The 22,182-nt window shown below is 43.6% G+C and overlaps 1 protein-coding gene and 1 long non-coding RNA gene across 3 annotated transcripts; both read right to left on the minus strand.

Moving 5' to 3' along the window:
- Positions 1-372: 372 nt before the first annotated feature.
- LOC309714834 lies at positions 373-2,793 on the minus strand. Of its 2 annotated transcripts, none has more exons than XR_014279047.1 (3): positions 2,081-2,793; positions 1,839-1,944; positions 373-1,773 (listed from the first exon to the last, which is right to left on the minus strand). It is a non-coding gene; the product is annotated as an uncharacterized lncRNA (long non-coding RNA). The 2 variants fall into 2 exon arrangements; XR_014279048.1 differs by having other exon boundaries at positions 373-1,408; positions 1,485-1,944.
- A 2,673-nt stretch (positions 2,794-5,466) lies between these two features.
- LOC309714536 (piggyBac transposable element-derived protein 4-like) lies at positions 5,467-7,552 on the minus strand. Its single transcript, XM_082547083.1, has 2 exons — positions 6,072-7,552; positions 5,467-5,960 (listed from the first exon to the last, which is right to left on the minus strand). The coding sequence occupies exon 1, from the start codon at positions 7,339-7,341 to the stop codon at positions 6,304-6,306; it is 1,038 nt and encodes a 345-aa protein (XP_082403209.1). The 5' UTR covers positions 7,342-7,552; the 3' UTR covers positions 5,467-5,960; positions 6,072-6,303.
- Between the last annotated feature and the right edge of the window lie 14,630 nt (positions 7,553-22,182).

Consider the following 22,182-nt stretch of genomic DNA (forward strand, 5'->3'; position numbering starts at 1 on the left):
CAAGTTTCATTTATGTAATTTTTCAAGGGATCTTATATCTGTTTTCACTCTTGTATGCTTTGCATACAAGTTTCACACAAGACGGATACAAACTTTATAAGATTTATATATATCTTTTCCGAATGGGGCACTTCCTGCCTGCCACAGCCGCTTCATGACAGAAATGGCTGCAAATATTTTATTCTGTCTTCAAATGTTGTTGGTGCATTAGAAATATTCTTATTTTATTGTTACTGATATGTACTGAATCTCATTTTCCATTCACCCAGAGTTAGCATTGTGTTCATACATGTTAATAAAATGGGTTCAGTGATAATTACTGTTCGTTTCAATCAATTTATTGAGACCACAAGACTCTTAACTTACAATACAAATATCACAATGCAACGAAAAGATTCGAAGGAAAGCATCTCTCATTTACAGACTAAACGTCCCACAATGGGGGAGGAGTCAGTCCATCCGCTCCCGGCTCTCCTCGGCCTCCCTTTGATGCTGCATATCCTCTTTGAGATTGAGCAGCTCGTCGTCCCGATCCCTTCTCTTCCTCCCTGCTGTGGGTGGCCGACCCTCTTCCTCATCAGTGTCCGATTCCCTTTCATTTTGGTCACCCACTGGCCCTGGAGTGTCCACAGGGAGAGAGGAAATTAGGACATGAGGCCTAATGGAAGGCCTTTGGACACAGCCATTAACCTCCAGCAGGCCACAAATGTAGCACAGCTGGGAGCAATCGCACATAATGAGGTGTGGAAGAAGCACACAAGACTATCAAAGTGAAAGGCACGGACAAGGACACGCTGCAGACAGGGAGACAGAGACAAGAGTAACTAACAGTGACGGGGAGACACAGGAGACAAGCCGACATGGACCGACACAGAAAACACAGAGACGGACGACACAAAGGCTAAGATGAAACACCGAGGGAGGGAGAACTACGATCAATAAGAGCTTAAATGAAAACATTCAAAGAATATTAAACCAAAGACACAAACACTGGGTCATCACACCCAGCACAGTGACTAAAGAGCTATTCTATTCTAGTTACTGGGGACATTTCATTCTTGCATGTACCAACTTCCTGTTTCTCCCTCACAGTAAAATAAAAATGCACAATTTATTGTCAGCACTTGTGCCATCACAGGTTCACACAGAGCCCTCTGACTCTGTATCCTGTTGTCACCAAATGACCAAGGAATAAGCTCAACACAAACAACACGGCCATATCCAGCTCAACAATGTTTAAAGTGCTAACATTAATTACTTTCCTCTGTCGCAACACACACAGCCCTGAGACAGCAGGGATCATTTTTTCTGTTTGTTTAGCATGCACAACATTTGTAGTCTCCTTCTGTACAGGGGAAGTCCACGCACAGTGTGTGTGGTACCACTTTCTGCAGAAGGTGCATTCAATCTGCAAGAAAAATGAGATTGTCACAGTCATTCATCTAAAGTCAGGCTGTTGAGCGAAGCAAAGGCATGCAGATTACCTGAACTATAATTTTTCTGCTACCACTTTGATTTGGTTATCTTAGTCAGTCATCGGTTTCTGCACCAGAACTTCTCTCACCACAGGCACAGCATAGCTGGGAAAGCTCATCTGAAAATCTATGCCACAATGAGGATATACACAAATATATTAAATGGAGACCCAAAGGCCATTTCTCGAGTATACCTGAGTGTTGGAACACGGAGAGCTATGTCCAGTCTGAGCCTGGCAACCCCCTCCTCATCAACAGGGTAGCGTCTCGTTGTCCCCGATAGAATTTGTTCTGCAAGCTGACCATTTTCTATTCATTAGAATCTGTTCATTCAGGTACAAACACCATGAGCATTTTACCTACCCTGCATACAAAGACACAACAGGATGTAATGTCCTGTTGTTTAGGATGGGTGACCATTGAGCATGTCCATTTACCAATGGCTGGACATTTCCTCCTAACCAGAGCTCTGTACAAAACAACAGGTACTACAGTTACTGATCGTCACTCATTACAACAGCCTCATGTTAATAGAAATGACTGTGGTTAACATTAACCCTTTTTGCTCACCTTGTTACGTACATGACATTATCCTTTGTACTCACCATTTATCCTGAAGCTCTCAGCTCTTCTCTTGATTGTAAATCTTTCTCTGCTGGTTGACCCCTCAGGATGGCGATTGTGGAGTTTGAACTCCAGGAGCTCACTCACAATTTTGGTCCATTTCCCTCACCTACACACTGAAAAAAATAATCAGTGGGATAAACATAAAAAAATTATTGTAATCTGTTGCATGAAATTAAGTTATGTTTGGTTAACCTTAGTTTTTTTTTTTTTTTCGTTATCCCTGCACACATTTTTCTGGTAACACGAACATGACTTTGTTATGTTATGTTTTTCATTCCGGTCAAATATTTATAGAAACCACTTGTTTATCAGACATGAACTTTTTGTGTTAATTGTATTGGACTACTATGTGTTATATTGACAAGATTATTTTATGGTAAGCTTATTTTATTTTATAACAACTTTCTAATATATAATCTAATATATAATTGAGTGTTCAATAAATAAAACTAAATTAAGGCTGATCTTACTGTATGTACTGTACACTTTCTCTTCAATCAAAGAAATAAGCAAAACATTTTTGAACAATGACCTGTATTTTTGAAAATACTACACAGTTGTAACAATGGACTTTCAATTCAGGCTTCCAAAATATACATGAGTCATATTTGTACAATGCATCTCTTGAAAAACATTCCACAACATTCCTCAAAGTTATCTGCTGGAACCTGAATTCAACATTGTGGGGCCTTATGACATCGCGCTTATGTGTGTAAAAAAAAAAAAAAAAAAAAAAAGTTTTTTAAATGTAAGAGCCATGAGGTAATATGGCAACAGGGGTGTAATTATTAAAATGACACAAAGAAGAGACTTAAAATAACATTATAACCCACAGGCACAAAACCAAGAGACCTAAACTGATTAGTACACAGCAAATCCAGCATGTCCAAATTAACACTGTCGGATTTGATTTCAACACTATTAAAGTGTCTATACCAGAGAGTGTTAATTTAACTCTTTTTGGAGAGTTAGTACGTTAACTCTGATTTAGTGTTAAACACCAAATCTGTCTGGAGTTGATAATTTAACACTTGGTGTTAAGAGTTTATATATAAACTCTCAAAGAGTATTTTAGTTTAACTACGTAAGAGTTATCTTCTAATTCATTCTAAAAAGCGGGAATTTTACTGTTCTGAACTTCTAGAAATTTCTTTTGGAAATAAACATTTACTAAAAAGATGCAATGGTTTTTGAAAAACATTTATTCTGAACTGTGCACCACAATTTCAAAACATTTTCTGAAAGATGTAACAGTATACATGTTCTCACTTTCATTAGAATTTTGTTTATCAAAAGGTCTGACATGGTAAATGCAAATAACAGCATTCTCATCACTTATTTCTTCAATACAATATGCATGTCCTTCATTCATCCCTTTGTGGAACTTCAACGCACTTCTGCTCTCCCCCATATTCCATCTTCACAAGCATATCCTGTGTGGAGATCGAATAAAAATTAGTTGACAGTAATTAATGGCACAAATAATCCAGTAAACAATTGCAGCACAGTAAAAAAAAAAAAAAAAAGGAATCCTCTTTGAGCCATTACTTGTGTAAAGTATTTTCCCAAAAGACAAGGACACAGGCAACAGGTAATACTGAACTAAATGTAAAACCTCAACCTTTCTCATTTTTACCTAAACCGTGTGGAGGGATCTAAATGCTACCGTAGAATCCAGTCAGGACGTCTGCTACTGCTGTTTGCTCGTGTTTTTTTTATTTTATTTTTTATGGGCGATCATTTTCAGGCTTCAAGTAGCACCATTATACTAACATTTCACATTCTAGACATTGTTTTAGGTGTATTTGACCAAAAGTTTGACTGAAAATTCACATGCAAGCTTTTTTCAAGGCTGTGGTATTTGTCCGCGCAAACAATACCTTTCAGCTAGCTAAAACAGAATGTTATGCTATCAGCGAGCAACATGGCTAATGCCTTTCACACAGCTTTGTCTCAACTCCAAAGAGCCACAGAAGTAAAAGCTAATAACAATTGAAACAATCTTTGAAAAAATGACTTACCAAGCATGGCAAACAACTCAAATATGTAGAGCAAAATGTTCTGAAACGGCTTCACTTCAGCTTCGATTGGAGCCGTGCTGGGGGCGGAGTCTGTGAATTTACTCTGTTGGTGTCATAACCCCTCTAGGAGTTCAGAGTTAAGAGGTCAAGAGTTAATGTTTCCATTGTAACACCTCCAGATTTGACAGAGAAACACTCATTTTTAACACTCGATTTTAACTACTATCATTTTACACCTCAGAGTTACATTAAAAGAATGTGACTCTGCTTAGAGTAAAATTAACTCTACTTTTGCAAGAAGACTATTAACACCAAAACATTTAACACTTTTGAATTTGCTGTGTATTGGCTTGCTTCTATCATTAAACATCACAATCTCTAATACTAGACGATGCAATCTGTTTGTAGTGGTGCACCTTGGGAAAAAAATTGCAAACTGGTGAAATTGGTGCAAGGCACCATTTCCATTGAGGAAAAATGGACATTCAAAGTTTGAATTTTTTTTTTTTTTTTTTTTTTTTTTTTTAAAGAGCCATGGCTTGAAAAGTGAAAACTGCAGTAATAAAGGCCCCAAGTTGAAAAGTGCCAGAAAAATAAGTTTCACTATGTACTGCAACTTTACCAGTGCTGGCTTATGACTTTATGATGTAAATTCCCATGGTTGTTTCCTTATTAAATCGTTGGATAATGGCTTCATCTGTGGCCTAGAAAATGCAGAATTCCAAAATTTAATTAAACAGAACACTGGTTAAAGAACATTATACCAAATCTTATTTTATCCCTTGGAGATCCTTAAAAAATGCATCCACCTTGGTCCCTAATGGACATAAATGTCCATTCCCCAAAAAGTGCAATAAAAATATTATGTATTAATATTTTTTTCCACTTTAAATTGGTCAGTCTTTTAAAACTACTTCTCCCTGAAATATTCATGTAAAGTTTTAATTATATTTTCGTTGTTTTAACCCTTTAAATCCCAGTTTTACTTCATGAGCGCACTGTTTTTTTTTTTTTAGCCCCAAAAAACAAAAACTCAATATTTTCCAAAAATAACATTTGAAGTAATATTTGATTGTTATTATAATTAGGCCTTTAGATGGACAAAAGATTGGCACCAACATTCATTTTGACCTGCCATTTTTTTTTTTTTTTTTTTTTTTTTTTTTTTTTTTTTTGCAGGACCACAGTAAATATAATGTGATCATATATCATGTTTTTCACTCTTGCCCATAAATACGTTTTACCTTGTTGCCTTCTAAAATAAAATAAACGTGATGTAAATAAAAATACAAGATCAGTTTGAAACAGATAACCATTTATTTTCCAAAGATGAACCAGAACCTGTTGTTGGGAATGGGGAAATGTATGAGAGAACGAGGGAGAGAGAGGGGTGTGTGGCTGGGTGAAAAAGTCCTGCTCAGCTGGAGCAGAGGCCGCAGATAAACTGGCTGTGGTCTCTGCAGATAAACCTCCCACATTTGTAGCAGGTGTTCCCAATTCTTCGTCTTCTGTCACAGCAAAACTCGCACTGCTTCCTATCCCTGCTGCTTTCTGTCGATACAGACGGGCCTGCGGCAGCAGCCCGCTCAGCTGTAACCATTTCTGCAGCGGCTGGTGTGCGGGGAAGGCGCCCTCTTTTGATCATATGTGGCTTGACCAAACTTTCGCCCACCTCTTCAATGTAAAGCCTCCTCCTGTGGGATTTCTGCTGCTCCCAAGATGGATCCACTGATATCCACAGCACATAGGCGTTATACAGTGACACGTCTACCATGTTGTGGAACAGGGCCATTGGCCAGCGATTTGTCCTCCTCCTGCATGTGTACGTGCCAACAACCTATGTATATTTTACACAAGAATATAATAATAATAATAATAATAATAATAATAATAATAATAATAATAGCAAGAATTAAACTGTGCGCAACTGATGCGTAATGACACCCACCTTATCCAGGTTGTCTACACCTCCTTTACATCGGTTATAATCCTCAATGATCACGGGCTTGCTTTTCTCTTCGTCGGTGACGTCCGGACTGCGATGCTTCGTGCTGAGCAGGAGCACATTCTTGCCCCGTCGTGGAATGTACGAGACCAGCGTGTGCTTCTTTGAAAAGGCAAAGGTGGATGAATAAATCTCCCTTCCTCTTGCCTGGCGCAAAGCAGGTGGAATCTCGGGCTTATTCTGGCGAATCGTGCCCACAAGTGCCAGTTTCCTTTTCAGCAGTTCCTCCGCCAGTGCATACGAGGTGAAAAAAATTATCACAAGTGATAACGTGACCCTGGAGCCCCTCGGTCATTTGCAGCACAACTCTCATCCCCTGGTTGACTTCGGGTGGACAGCCAGCTGCTTTCCCCGTATACACCTGTAGCCGCCAGGCGTATGAAGTTTTCGCATCACATGCTGCCCAAATTTTGATGCCATATTTGGCTGGTTTTTTCGGCATGTACTGCCTAAAGCGGCACCTGCCTTTGAAGGGGACCAGCTGCTCGTCTACAGTGAGGTTGCGGTCGGGGTTGAACAGCATGCTCAGGCGTGAAGTCCAGAGGTCCCATACCTGGCGGAATGCAGCCAACCTGTCATCTTGGCGTCTTGGTCGGGAGAGCTTGTCGTCAAATCTCATTGCCCTGGAGATCTGACGAAACCGTTTGTGTGACATCGTTGCCCGGAAAATGCTGCGTCCCGATTTTTCGCTCCACAGGCTGACGGTAGATTCATGTTTTGACCGGTAAACTCCGGCCAAAACGATGAGCCCCACATAAGCCCGGATTTCGTCCGCATCCAAATCCCGCCAGGCGTCCAGTGTCCGTCTGCCGTGTTGGTTAGTCATAACAACAATATGCTGCACGATCTCGTCTGTCAAAAACAACATAAAGCTCGAGATCGGGTCACTTATCCGGGCGACGGCGTAGTGTGTAGGTCCGGGAATTAGCCCCGTGGCTGCTGGCAAGTAGCGCAGCGTCTCTTCATTCGTGGGGGACCAAACAAGCTTCCCGTTTTTCGTGGTCCATCCTGCTTCGTCGTGCGTCTCCTCTTCGCTGTCAGAGGAAGAGGAAGAGGAGGACTCCAGCTGATCCGTGTGCACGGAGGTATTATCCGTGTCATCCCCGGAAAGGGTGGCGGGTGATGAGGAGTCGGCCGGTGGCGAGGGGAGATCCTCGCTATCAGAGTGCATTAGGATGTCGATAACTTCTTGCGTGTTGTAACGGCCTGCCATCGCTAAAATGCCTACCCACCCCCGCTAAAGTTTATTCTTATAGCCTCTGCTGGAGTGCACCTGTGTAAACAACCGGAGCTTGAAGAAAAGAAAAAGTCTGATTTGTTTATATTGAAGTGTGGACTTCAGAGAGAAAAGACTTCTGACTTCAGACATAGAAATACTCTTTATAAAGTTAGAAAAAGACACAGACATTAGTTTTTTTCTTTTTCTAGGCAAAAAGACCTTTATTTTATTTTTTTTTAAAAAAGCACACCTGCAATTATCCAGCATTAAAAGTGACGCATAAGCCATTGCAAAAAGGGTGAAAAGTGATGCACGCTTTAAATGTGAAAAAATGGCGCCACCTACTGGTCAAATAAAAAAATTATAAATTTAAGCCCCCCACTACCCAGAAAAACCCTTAAGTCCAGAATTGCATTTGTTAATGTTAATATAAATTAGGGGTAAAAAATAGCGTTTATAATGGTTTTCAATGGGGACATTTTTGTCCAAAGGGACTAAGGTGGATGCATTTCTGTAGCTTAGCCATTTTAGGCTAATTCAATGAATTTACACCACAATTATAAAATATAATTAAAAAGAAAATTCTTTGACAAATTTGGCTATATTCCACTCAACACAGTGAAAATGGTTTAAAATTAAAAATGCAAAAAACAATAAATGTCCCTAAGGACCTCTGAGGGTCTGTGTCACTATTCCAAAAAATGTTAACATTAAAACATTAGGTGAACAAAAATGGATTCATTACAGCATGTGACTTGAGTCCTCAGAATGCTTAAAAAGGTAATGCATGAAGTGAAATCTCCATGCAAAGAAGCAGAATACTGTCAGAGCATAGAGAGGTGTTCAACTATGAACTCCACACATAGCTCTAATGCAGGTTAAAAAAAACAACAAAAAAAACCGCACCCATGGTAAATTGTGAAAATCCCAGGTGATTTTCAACATACTCCTGGCATAGAGTGACAAGCAGCATTTTGTTTAAATTATTATTTTCCCTAAAGTGTATACACAAATTAATTTTTTTCTTACCTGGGCCGTGGGCTCCAGAATGTTCTGAAGTCTTCTTCCTATTTGTCCTCCTCGCCTTTTGAAGACCTTTTATTAGTTTGTCAGATAGCACATCTATCTGCGAGAGTAATCTGGACTGCAGTGGCATGGTGGTAATGCGCTTAAACTCTGCATTTATCTAAAAAGAGAAGTTGTCACATAAAAATGCTGTCAAAATCTCAAATCTCACAAGGTTACATCCACACAAAGTTGTTATTTTTTGTCATATTACTATTTATTAGCTATGGGTCCCATGTTGCTGAGCAGTTCCATAGTTGCCCTTACTTCCATACCACCCAAAGCCTGTTTGCAACCACAGCAGTTGCCTCCTTCTGGCCATTTTGCAGTTCTGCAAAATGACCCAGAAACTACATCTATTATAGTCATAAATACATCAAGGTCCTTCATTAATACTTAGTTAAATTATTTAATTTGACCTTTCCAGAAAATTTACCTTACAGAATGAGAGATAACATATGCAAATCTTCACTAGTAAATAAAATAATGTTATTAAAACCTTAACTGTAACACCTCTACGTAACAGCGCTAGAGAATTGTTCTGAAGCAACACCAATCTGCCCTTCAGCAGGGATAAGCACCATATATCGATACAGAAAAAATTAATTTAACATGTTTATATTGTCATTATTTTTATCTCTTTAAGCCCTCCTCTCAGTCTCTCTATAAATCAGTTAAAATAATTTGTTGGGTTTTTGTGTGTCTTTAACATGTTATCAGTACATTACATTCACTGCCCCAGAACATGAAATAAAGCCCCACGTCATGCAGTTCCTCTCCTAATGAGTACTGCATAGGTGTCATGCCCTAAATAAACCGACTTTAGTGAAGACACCCCCCCCCCCCCCCCCCCCAACACACACACACAGAGCACACCCCATGGCAAACTAGCTTATTTAACTGTTTAACTAAAACATTTTAGGTACAACCAGTTAACTAAATGGACACAAGTTTGTTAGTCTGTATTCACTGAGAAAAAACAAGCGAATGTGACTGGGCACACACTGAAAAAAAAGCTAATGCACATAATATTGTCTCGCAGCTTAAGCTAGCATTATCGTTAGTTAACTTAAGGAATGACTTGTTTTTTTCCATTATGTTGCTCAACAGCAATTCATGAGAAAAACTTCCCCATCTAATGGATGTTTTCTTCGTTTCTTCTCAAACATGTAGTTTTCAGTTTACCTCAACAAAGTAAAGCTCAGCACCAAACGTAAACGAAGCAACGACAAAAAATGGCGGACCGCCACAGTGAATTTTCCCTCGTAGAGCACACCCGGGGGGGGGGGGTGGAATTTCAACAGAAAACACAACTATTTTCTGTTATTTTGATATGACTGGTTTTAAAAGACTGAACATCCTTCTAAAACAAGTGAAAGGCGTGAGACTTATGTTTAGACCAAAAATATAAATGATTCATGTTGGATATATTTACTGTATTTTTACTAATTTAACAACCTCATCATTGCATTAGTCGCTTTATGCTATAGCATTACGCTTACATTAGCTTGAAGCTCAAGGTCGTCATTTTATTTAATTTCTTTTTCTGGGCTTACAAACAGGACACACAACATTTAGATAACCGTTACACTGAATCTTGGGTCTGTGTTGAGTCTTCCAGCTGCTGACTACAGAAGCTAGATTGACCTTTCAGCATGTTTATAGCGGCTGTGGCTATGTGCTGGCAATGTTACCGTGTGAGCAGTCACATTGGCAGCAGACATGTTTCAACAAACTAGTCATATCCCGGCCCTACATTAGCTTGTTTAATGGTTAAGACACTGCAGGTACCACCACTTACTACAGACACCGATGCAAGTTTGTAATAGTCTGTTAATTTAGACTGAAAGAATATAGAAACAATATTAACTCACATTATATATGTTAATTACTAATTTGCTTATCGCATAATTTCGGTTACCATTAGGTAACTGGAGCCTAACATTGGCCTTTCATGGTTTTCGATAAACAGCCCACATACCTGTAAAATAACAACACCCCAGTAAAAGTCCACATATATAAAGGATCTACACTCTTTCTCACTGGTGTGTTAGCTTTAAAATCTTATTTACCTTCAAGTGTAAAACTCCAGATGGTAGTAGATTTTCCAAAGCAAGAGACAAAAATGGCAGACAGTGCAGCCGATTTTTTTCTTTCCAGGGGACGGAGCTTGAGGATAAAACAAAACTAACTTGTTTCTTTTCAACATGATTTGTTCTAAAAGAATGAATATTCTTAAAGAATATGTGAAAATTAAAAGACAAATATGTTTAGATGTGAAATTTAAATTAGTCATGCTGGATATATGAAGTAATTCTATGCAAATTCAACAACCACCCTATTGCATTTTTTTTTTTCAGTGCACCTATCCACCTACTCCACTGTACAGGGTGGGCCATTTATATGGATACACTGTAATAAAATGGGAATGGTTGGTGATATTAGTTTTTTTTCAAATGCTAAAACACATGTCACAAACGTTACCACCAGGTCCCCCAATGTCCAAACACAACACCCTTCTCTAAAGCTACATAAACACAACCACACCTTCCCACTGCAAAACTCAAACTCCCACACCAAGAGAGCAGCTCGAAGCTGTCAAAACTGTAAACACTATACACAGCATTACACACTACAGCAAAACAACTGAAAACACAATGCTCAATTTGTGAGAAGGTTCTTTGGTTCATAACTGCCAATGCATATTTTTATAAACTGTACAGTAACGGATCGTCATAGAACCCTGCAGAGGATTAGGCATTTAGATTTGTGAGTTTCACATGAAGACTATAAATCTATAAAAACATCCTGCATGTACGTACACTACTGTAACACAACTCAATGCAAAAAGAGAATCTATCGCACACAACAGTACTCTCGGAAACATGATCAGGGTGTGAAGTCTTTTTTTTTTTTTTATTGTCTACACGGTCTTTTTACAGTATTACACACAGTCACTGTGCGGCATCATGTCGCCGAGCTGCATTGGGCCACATCACAGGCTATATTGTCCCTTGCTAGGCACCGCGGGAAAAACGCCCTGGAATGGCGAATCCATCCCTGGAAGGTCTCCACTGGCACAAGAGCACCTGGCTGCAGCCACTGTGGAGCTCCACAGTAACCGGAAACACATGACCTCCACAGTAACCAGAAACACGTAACTTCGGTTAAATCGACTTTGACAGCGAAAACTAAATTGCGTTTTTGTTACTATAAAATGGTTCTAAGTGGGGTGTGTTTTTTTTTTTTTTTTTTGTTTTTTTTTTAAACACTCTGGGTTTGTTCAAAAAAAATTCACCATCCTCTAAATTGTTCGTGGCCAAAAGTGACACTTGCTGTTTCGCTGATTTATTATTATTTTTACAGTACATCGTGTTGTGCGTTCTGATTGCTGTAGACCATTGTCAATCAATCTAGTCCAGTGTCTCCTGTACAGGAGCAGTCCCTAATAGGCCCACGGACCGGTCCCGGTCTCTGTGCTGAAAGACAGCACAGAGGCACTAATCATGGCAGCACAAGAACAAGCTCTGAGCACAAGATCCATAGAGGCTGGGGTCTATCACACCAGGCAAGACCCCAGGTGCAGGCTGTGTAAAGATGCCCCAGAGACAATCCAGCACATAACAGCAGGGTGCAAGATGCTAGCAGGCAAGGCATACATGGAACGCCACAACCAAGTGGCCGGCATAGTGTACAGGAACATCTGTGCCGAGTATAACCTGGAAGTCCCGAGGTCAAAATGGGAGATGCCCCCAAGGGTGGTGGAGAATGACCGAGCTAAGATCCTGTCGGACTTCCAGATACAGACGGACAAAATGGTGGTGGCTAACCAACCGGACATAGTGGTGGTAGACAAACAGAAGAAGACGGCCGTAGTGATCGATGTAGCGGTTCCGAATGACAGCAATATCAGGAAGAAGGAACACGAGAAGCTGGAGAAATACCAAGGGCTCAGAGAAGAGCTCGAGAGGATGTGGAGGGTGAAGGTAACGGTGGTAATCGGAGCACTAGGTGCGGTGACTCCCAAGCTAGGCGAGTGGCTCCAGCAGATCCCGGGAATAACATCGGAGATCTCTGTCCAGAAGAGCGCAGTCCTGGGAACAGCTAAGATACTGCGCAGGACCCTCAAGCTCCCAGGCCTCTGGTAGAGGACCCGAGCTTGAAGGATAAACCGCCCGCAGGGGCGTACTGGGTGGTTTTTTTATATATATATATATATATATATATATATATATATATAAAACAAAAAAAAATATATATATATATATATATATATATATATATATATATATATATATATATATATATATATATATATATATATATATATATATATATATATATATATATATATATATATATATATATATATATATATTTTATAGGTGACTGCTGCAGAGGTGACCCATGTCTACCACACTGTAAAGCACGGTTTAAGTTATAACTCGGGTGACTGTGCACTCAAACTGACTGTACGAATGCTGAATGACTCCAGTATTGCCAAAAAGATGTCCTGTGGGAGGACGAAAGCTGAAGCAGTTGTCACAGATGTCCTGTCTCCAAAGGCAATAGAAGAGGTGATCAAAAAATTGAAAAGTGGTGCAACTCCACTCCCATTCTCTCTTCACACTGATGCTTCAAACAAGGGAAATCGGAAGATGTTTCCCTTGGCCTTGCAGTTTTTTACACCAGAGGCTGGAGTTGTCAACAAGATATTGGATTTTGTTGAAAATCCAGATGAGTCTGCAGAGGGAATAGTAAAAATAATACAAAGCTCTCTTGAAAACGTGGGGCTATCCTTAGATCAGGTTTCTGCATTCAGTGCTGACAATGCAAATGTAAATTATGGCATCCACAACTCAGTCTTCACAAAATTGAAAGAGACCAACTGTGGCAGGCATGATCATTTGGGTGTGTGTTTTTTGTACCAGCAGACTTGCCGTAGTACCTCACCAGTGAAAAACAGTCCTTTAGACAAACTGTCGTCTATTCCACTTTTTGTTCACTTTTTCTTGCTGAGCCTGAGAGAGCACATGCCTGTAAGTAGTTGCTATCTGTTTTGTAAGCTTTCCCGCGATAGTTTTGTGTAGCAGTTTAGAGGTTTGTGTGGAAAACTTTCTTTTGTGAAGAAAAACGGCCGCGATGCTAACACGTTAGCCAGTCTATGGGATTTCCCATGTAATGTTAGCATTAAGCTAATCGCTAAATGCGTGAGCCTGATAACCAGTGAAAGGGTTTGGATAAGTTTGTGTTTATGTGTTATATACATTGTAGTGCATGGCTTAATGTTTGATGTTGTAAAGAAAATGCAATTACAGCAGAAATGTAATATTTTATTTTTGTTTCTGTACCAGTTTTACAGTGCTTCAACAGTAAACATCTAAAACGTATCCGCTGACTCCTGGATGTTTATTGTGGACCTGTTAGCTATCTGCCAAGCTAGAAACCAGCTTTACACCCTAGTGAGGGCAGAATACCAACTGTTGCAGGAATTGCTGTCTTGTGTGTGACTGGGTGCAGTAAGGAGTGTATGTAATGTGTGTGTGAGCATGCGCGTGAAGAAAAACGCGGGGAGCGAAAGAGGAAAAAGAGAGTGAGAGAGTGTGTCATGGGTAGAGGGCGACCGGGAGCAGCGTTCTAACGGGCTACAGGCTATGCAGTGTGTTTCCAAAGTGTGCAGTACTGTTATTAAAGCCTCATCTCTTCAGTACTCTCCGGTGCCTCGGCTGATTTCTGTCTGCCTCACTACTCCACAAAAGTGAAGGGAGTTAACCCCGAAGGAGGACAAACTTCGGCCCTGGAGGAAGCATCTCCCCTCGTGTCTCCCGACCACGGTCAGGGGACTGACGGCGAGGAATGGTTAACACTGGCGACCACGAAGGGACCCTCTCACGTTGTTAAAGAAGTGGTGAGCACAGAGAAAAACCGACAGGCTAAAGCGGCTAACGATAAAGCCGAGTGACTGTAATTACAAGTGTATTAGCCCGCAGCTAAGCTAACTCGCGATGGCCGCTGCTCGCCATTCTCGTGAAAAGTACGGACTTGAGACCAATTACTCCAACCCGTTCATATCGCTGACCAGTGTCTCCGAGGGTGCCGCGAGCATTAGGGAAGCTAACAGAGACAGAGCTGTGACTAAATGTGAACATATGAACCCATTCCTGTGTGCCGAAAGTTGTGCTAACACACACGCTAATGGAGAGTGTGTATTCGCGCCGCCCGATGGTCCTGCCCGGCCGCAGTTTTCCCGCACTAATCCCTTCGTTGATGCTGAATGCCGCAGCTACGGCCGTGAGAGAAACACAGGCAGCAGCATGAACTATTATCCAGCTCCTACTCCCCAAATGAAAATCCACTATCCAGACTCAAACCCATTTTCCTCCGCTCACATGGACAGTTTTGTACACAGCACACCGGCTCAGTTTAACGCAATGTTAAATACACCCATGCAATGTATGCCTTCCAGTAGCCTTAATGAAGCCATTAGCTATGGGGAAATCACTGCACAGCATAAACCCCGCTCGAAACCAGGCAAGACCCGCTGTGTGCCCCGTCAGCCCCTATCTGACAGTGAAGAGGACGGTGACACTAGAGAGAGAGTCCCCACCCTACGTCCGGGCCAATATGACGGCACCACACCGTGGAAGGCATTTCTGCACAGGTTTGAGAGCTGCGCTGAAGCCAACTATTGGTCAGAAAAAACAATGACAACTCAGCTTAAATTCTGCCTAGTTGGAGCAGCAGGGGCCATTATCCACAGAAATCCCCGCTCATCCAAATGGGATTACCGCCGCCTGGTGGACGAACTGGAAACTGCATATGGCCCTTCTTCTGACCATGCAGCTGCTGTTGCTGTAGAACTGAGGCAGCGAGTGCGTAAACCTGGTGAGGCCCTGCATGTTTTCAGAGATGACATTTATGGGAAAGTGGCTGTTGCATATGGTAATAGAGCAGAGATTGAACAAGACTCTATAGCTGTTGAAGTTTTCACCAATGGGCTGGGTGATGCAGAAATAGTACAGAAGTTGCTAGAGAGGCACCCAGCCACACTTGCCTGCGCATACGAAATAGCCCACCGACACGAAACCACTAAAAGGGCTGCATCTTATGTAACCAGTGCCATGCAGCAAGGAGCCCGTAACGCAGCTGAACGCCGGCCCCGAGCTGCCGTCGTCAGAGAAAAAGACAGAGATGAGACTGTTGCTGAGCATGCACCTGCAGCTAGCCCCTCACCGAATCGTTTTGTCCCACACACACCCTCGACAACACCGAACAATCACAGAAATTTTAAAAGGAGTGGGGTTCGCTGCCATAACTGTCAAGGTTGGGGCCATGTCCAAAAGCAGTGCCCTTCTCCTCACAAAACCACCAAGGCCTTAACATTGAACAGTAGCCCTTGGGACAGCCCAAAACCCACTGTGCTCCACCTTAAGTGCCAAAGCCAAGAAATGAGTATCCCCATGCGCCTCTACGAAGTGGAGGTATGTGCTGTTTTGGACAGTGGAGCCCGGAGGAGCGTGCTGCCGCTGCCCTACTACAACTCCATCCACCCAGACGTGAGACCACCACTACAGCCCTCAGTTGTTGAGACCTTGCTTGGTGTGGGACCTGGGGATGTGCCGGTGCTAGGTGAAGCCCAGATACCTGTCAATATCAACAATCGACAGGTGGATGTTGATTTCTTGGTGGCAGATATAGCAGGAAATGAGGTGCTGCTTGGGCATCCCTTCCTCACTCAAGCTGAAGCACGTCTTGATTTTGGCAAACGCCGCATCATCCTTTTCGGTGAAGAGGTGCTCTACTACCAAACCGAAGCCAGTACAAAGTCACACGCAGTGAGAATAGCTAGAACTGTGGTGGTGGAACCGGGGCAAGAATATATGGTGAAAGGCAACGTGCATCCTGGTGCAGCAGCTCGAGGTGACATGATGCTTAGTCCCACCAAAGGTTTTGTTGAGAAGCACAAAGTACTTATCGCCAGAGTCCTAGTCAACGCACAGCCTTCTAAAGCTGTCCCACTTCGCCTTTTTAACCTTGGCAATAAAGCAGTAACAATTAAGGCGGGATCCATTGCCGGGCTCCTCCAGCCAGCTGAGGCCGTGGAACCCTCCATGGTCTCCCCAGCTGCAGACTCTCTGACCAGCCCTCCTGTGGTTCCTCTGCACCTGCAGGAGCTCTATGCCCAGAGCTCCACAGACCTCAATGACTATGAACAGCTCCAACTGAAACGCTTGCTTTGCACTTATGGACATGTGTTTTCTACAGGGCCTGCTGACCTGGGCCGAACCAGCCTTGTGCAGCATGACATCATAACCCGTCCTGGTGCCCCAGTCAAACAAAATCCACGAAGAATGGCAGGGGAAAAGCAGCAAAATGCTGATCAGCAGATCTACGACAGTCTACAGAGCGGTCTCGCCCAACGCAGCTGCAGCAGCTGGGCCTCGCCCATCGTTATGGTGCGTAAGAAAGATGGGACATACCGTCTCTGCATTGACTACAGGGCTCTCAACGACCGCACCATAACAGACGCCTACCCGCTGCCCCGCATCCAGGACACGCTGGACACACTCTCAACTGCCAGATGGTTCAGCACATTAGACCTCGCATCTGGCTACTGGCAGGTTGAGCTGACGCCTAGAGCACGCAGGGCCGCCGCTTTCTGCACTAGGACAGGCCTCTTTGAGTGGAACGTCATGCCATTTGGACTATGCAATGCCCCGGCAGCGTTCCAGCGGCTGATGGACCGCGTCCTGGCTGGCATGCAGTGGGAGACCTGCCTGGTCTACTTGGACGACATCATCGTGCTGGCTAAGGACGTGTCGGGGATGCTGCAACGGCTTGGCCAGGTATTCTATAGACTTCAACAAGCTAACTTGAAACTGAAACCTGCCAAATGCTGCCTCTTTCGCCGCGAAGTTGCTTATCTTGGCCATGTGGTATCCGAGCATGGTGTGGCTACCGACCCCAGCAAAGTTCAAAAGGTTCAGATGTGGCCCACACCTACGTCCATCCAGGAGGTCAGACGCTTCATCGGCCTGGCCTCATATTACCGCCGGTTTGTGAAAGATTTTGCCTCTATAGCCGAACCCCTGCACAACCTGACCAAGAAGAATGCACATTTTCAGTGGCATGCTGAGCACCAAGCAGCTTTCGACAAGCTGAAGTGTCGACTCACCTCTGCCCCTGTTCTTGGCTATCCACTTGACCATGGAGAAATGACACTAGACACTGATGCCAGCGACACTGGCATCGGCGCGGTGCTGTCACAGATGCAACAGGGCGTGGAACGTGTGCTGGCATATGGCAGTCGTAAGCTATCAAGAACTGAACAAAACTACTGCACCACACGACGTGAACTACTAGCCGTCGTGGATTTCACGTCCCACTTTCGCCAGTATCTCCTTGGACGGCCTTTCAAAGTGCGCACAGACCACAGCAGTCTACGGTGGCTAACAAAAATGAAAGAGCCAGAGGGACAATTAGCTCGATGGCTCGAGAAGCTTGCCGAGTACAACTTTGAGATCATCCACCGTCCAGGTCGAGTGCACACCAATGCTGATAGCCTCTCCAGAAGACCCTGTCGCCAGTCTTGTCCATGCAGAGTGCAGGACCCCCCCAAGCATCTCGGGGGGACCAGTCATCAGGCAGTTCAATGCGAGTTGGACTCTGACACCAGCTCCCTGTTGCTGAGTCCGGTGAGGGTGGAGGGACAACCGGCTACTACAGCGGTGTGTCTAGTGGGGGTAAGTCATAACACCACCACACCAGAAACAAAGACTTTAGACCAAACTGCTCTTACAAAGTCAGACATTTTATGTCAAAACACTTCTATCAACACAGACATCTCAGAACAGACAATTCACACTAGAACAGACATATCACACCAGAACATGTCCACTAATACACACACTGTAAAGCTGACTGAGAAAGTATATGTGGCTAAAACCCTTGATACTGCTTCTCTGTTTCATGGTTGGACCATGGGGGAGCTGAGCCAAGCCCAGGACGCTGATGCAGACATTGCACCCATACGCGCCTGGATGGAGGCCAGCAGTGAGCGCCCCCCATGGACTATTGTTTCACCATGCAGCCCAGCAACTAAGACATACTGGGCTCAATGGAAACGGCTCTACTTCAGAGATGGAGTTCTGGTCCGTCGCTTCTACTGCCTTGACGAGACCCAGTTCTATCCCCAAATCGTACTGCCACGTAAGCTACAACCAGAAGTGATGGGCCAGATGCACGAAGGGCCAGTGGGTGGACATTTTGGTGTCGAGAGGACTGTGGCCAGACTACGAACCCGATTCTATTGGTATCACATGAGGGAAGACGTCGCTCTTTGGTGCCGTACTTGTACCAGCTGTGCATCCAGGGCCCGACCCCAGAAGACACCGCAAGCTCCGATGGGAACTGTCCGGGTAGGAGCCCCAATGGAGCGCGTTGCGCTGGACATTATGGGACCACTGAATGAGACAGAGCGCAGAAACCGATATGTGCTTGTGATACAAGACTACTTTACAAAGTGGACTGAAGCCTTTCCTATCCCAGATGAACGGGCTGCAACCGTTGCCGAGGTCGTTGCGTCTGAGTGGGTGTGCCGCTACGGGATACCTCAAGCACTACACAGTGATCAGGGACGCAATTTTGAATCTGATGTGTTCCAAGGGGTGTGCAGTTTGTTTGGCATAGATAAGACTCATACAACGCCATTCCGACCCCAGTCAGATGGCCAGGTTGAACGTTTCAATGCCACTCTCCAGAAGATCCTGGCCTCCACAGCAGAGCGTTGTCATTGGGACTGGGACCTGATGATCCCGTACGCTGTTATGGCCTACAGGGCGACCAAACACAGTGCTACAGGTTTCACCCCGAACTTCATGATGTTTGGCCGAGAACTGAGTGAGCCAGTGGACCTTGTCGCAGGTCTACCTCCTGATCCAGGCAACCAACCCTCAGTTCCAGAGTATGTGCAGCAAATGCGTGAGCGGCTGGAGCTGGCCCACCTCATCGCCAGGGAAGCCCTGGGTGAGTCAGTCAAGCGCGCAAAAAGGCAATATGACAAGAACTGTTGCCACACACAGTATAAGACTGGAGATCCTGTGTGGTATCTCATCAAAGGAACACGTCACGTCAAGAACAAGGTCAGAAAGTTCCTCCCATCGTATGAAGGACCATTATTTGTCCTGGGACAATTGGATGACCTAGTTTATCGGATCCAGAAGAACCCAAGGTCTAAAGTGAAAGTTGTCCACCATGACCAGCTAAAGCATTATCGCTGCCGCGAGCCACTGGACAATACCTGGGTCCTTGATCAGGCTCATCAGTGGTCCCCTACAGAGGTCCCACCACCAGCTTTAGAAGATGACCCAGCAGACCGTGATCTGGGTCTGCACAGTCTGTTCTCTACTGCAACTGGCAATGGCCCCAGCTCCTCTCAGCCTTCTGTCTCAGTTGCAGCTGATCCCGCTCTGGTTGTGGTTGTCCCATCTTCCCCTTCCCATGTAGACCATGAGAATGGTGGGGGTGTGGTGGGTGAGCCAGACCACCCGGGCCAGCAGTTTCAGCGACCAACTCGTCGGCGCAGAGCTCCAGACCGGTATGGAGTGTGGATCACTTAACTTGGTTTACCTACCATGGACAGTTCCAAGTAGGACTGAAGATTCGGTTCAAGTTTAAATCGTTTCAGCCTCCTATACTGTTAGCTACAATGGTTTAAAAGAGTTATATATTTTTTTTCATTGTTCCAGTGTTTACATTTTTTTTTAAAAAGGTATCTGAAGGACCTACGGGGTTATCTACATGCACTTATCCATTTGTATTTGTGCCTTCCTAGATGCTAGGATAAGTTGGTTATTCCCGGTCGCCATGTAATAGTTACAATTGTGTAATTTCTTTTCTACTTAACAGCACTTGAAATGCTTTATTTTGCACATGTATGTACACCTTACTTGAGCCAACCTCTTTGTCACTGAAGTGCACTCGTTGATACTATACCTCACCTTATAAGCGGTAATGGCTAACACTTTTATCTCCTGTGGGCTCCAAGTGGTAAAGGGGATTGTGTACCAGTTTTATGCATTACAATGCTGGAGTGGAATTATTGTTTAATTGCCATCCAGAGTGGGGGTAGTGTTGCAGGAATTGCTGTCTTGTGTGTGACTGGGTGCAGTAAGGAGTGTATGTAATGTGTGTGTGAGCATGCGCGTGAAGAAAAACGCGGGGAGCGAAAGAGGAAAAAGAGAGTGAGAGAGTGTGTCATGGGTAGAGGGCGACCGGGAGCAGCGTTCTAACGGGCTACAGGCTATGCAGTGTGTTTCCAAAGTGTGCAGTACTGTTATTAAAGCCTCATCTCTTCAGTACTCTCCGGTGCCTCGGCTGATTTCTGTCTGCCTCACTACTCCACAAAAGTGAAGGGAGTTAACCCCGAAGGAGGACAAACTTCGGCCCTGGAGGAAGCATCTCCCCTCGTGTCTCCCGACCACGGTCAGGGGACTGACGGCGAGGAATGGTTAACACAACAGTGAGATCCTTCGTGGCAACTGCCATGCACATATTGTTAATAACACTGTGGAAAAAAAACCCTGGACAAGCTCTCAGTAGATGTGGAAAATATTGTCCTGAAGATATACAGCTTCTTTTCCACCTCTGCCAAAAGGAGAGAGTCCCTGAAAGAGTTCTGTGAATTTTGTGACGTTGAATTCCATGATATCCTGCGCCATGTTGTGACAAGATGGCTGTCACTCAACCCTGCAATCACCCGCCTGCTGCAGAACTGGGACCCGCTGAAGTCATATCTCATCAGCATTGGTGAGGAATGTCCAAGGCGCCTGAAGGAATTGCTGAAGTTGACAGAAGATGCTGCTGGAGTTGAGGGAGAGGCAGACATTGTGGAAGTCTACCTCCTCTTCTGTAATAATGTCATGTGTCTGTTTGAAGAAGTGGTGAAAAAACTGGAGAAGAATGTAACCACGTCTGTTGACCTCTATTCCATCATGGAGTGTTTCCTGACAAGACTTATTCAGAGAAGAGATGATGGGTTCTACGGGTACCTAACAAGACAAAAGCTCCAGCGTCTCTCGCCATCTGATGCTGATGGTGCCAGGCAGGAGTTTACAGCCTTCCTAGACACTGCCATCAGTTATGTCCAGAAGTGGTTTGACTTTTCAGAAGAAAACTGGCTTTTCCACCTGCAGCCCCTCTCTCTAGCATCTGGGAAGATTTCCTTTGATGACATGGAGAAGATCATTGAACGGCTTCACCTGGCTGGCAGGTAAGAAGAAAACATTTAGCAGTGAAATGATAAACCATGTTTTAATAGTATTGATGGTTAAAAATAAACAAATACAATTGATAGATAACATATATAAATAAAACCATAATCATTAACTTTGTTTGGAGTGTATATACACACGCATGCAATCTTTTATACACTATTTTACAAATTCAAGGAGTTCATATACTTAATATAAGGATGGATAAATACATAATAAATAAACTATACTTATTGTATTGTTTAAATGCTATACAACGTTACAAACATATACAATACATTTTTTCCATTTATTTACCACTGTAAATGTTCTATGTACCACTTAGGATTTAGGTCAACTTCTCATCTCTATTGGCAGGTTAAACATCTCTATGGATGAGCTTTATGAAGAGTGTGTCACTGCAACCAGCCTTCTGAAGCACCTCACCAAAGAACACCAGGAGAAGGAAAAGTGGCAGTCCAAGGGAACAGCAGAGAAGTGGATGGAAACTCTTCAGGCA

This window comes from Aulonocara stuartgranti (genome assembly GCF_965226115.1).
Source record: "Aulonocara stuartgranti genome assembly, chromosome: 9".
NCBI lineage: Eukaryota > Metazoa > Chordata > Actinopteri > Cichliformes > Cichlidae > Aulonocara > Aulonocara stuartgranti.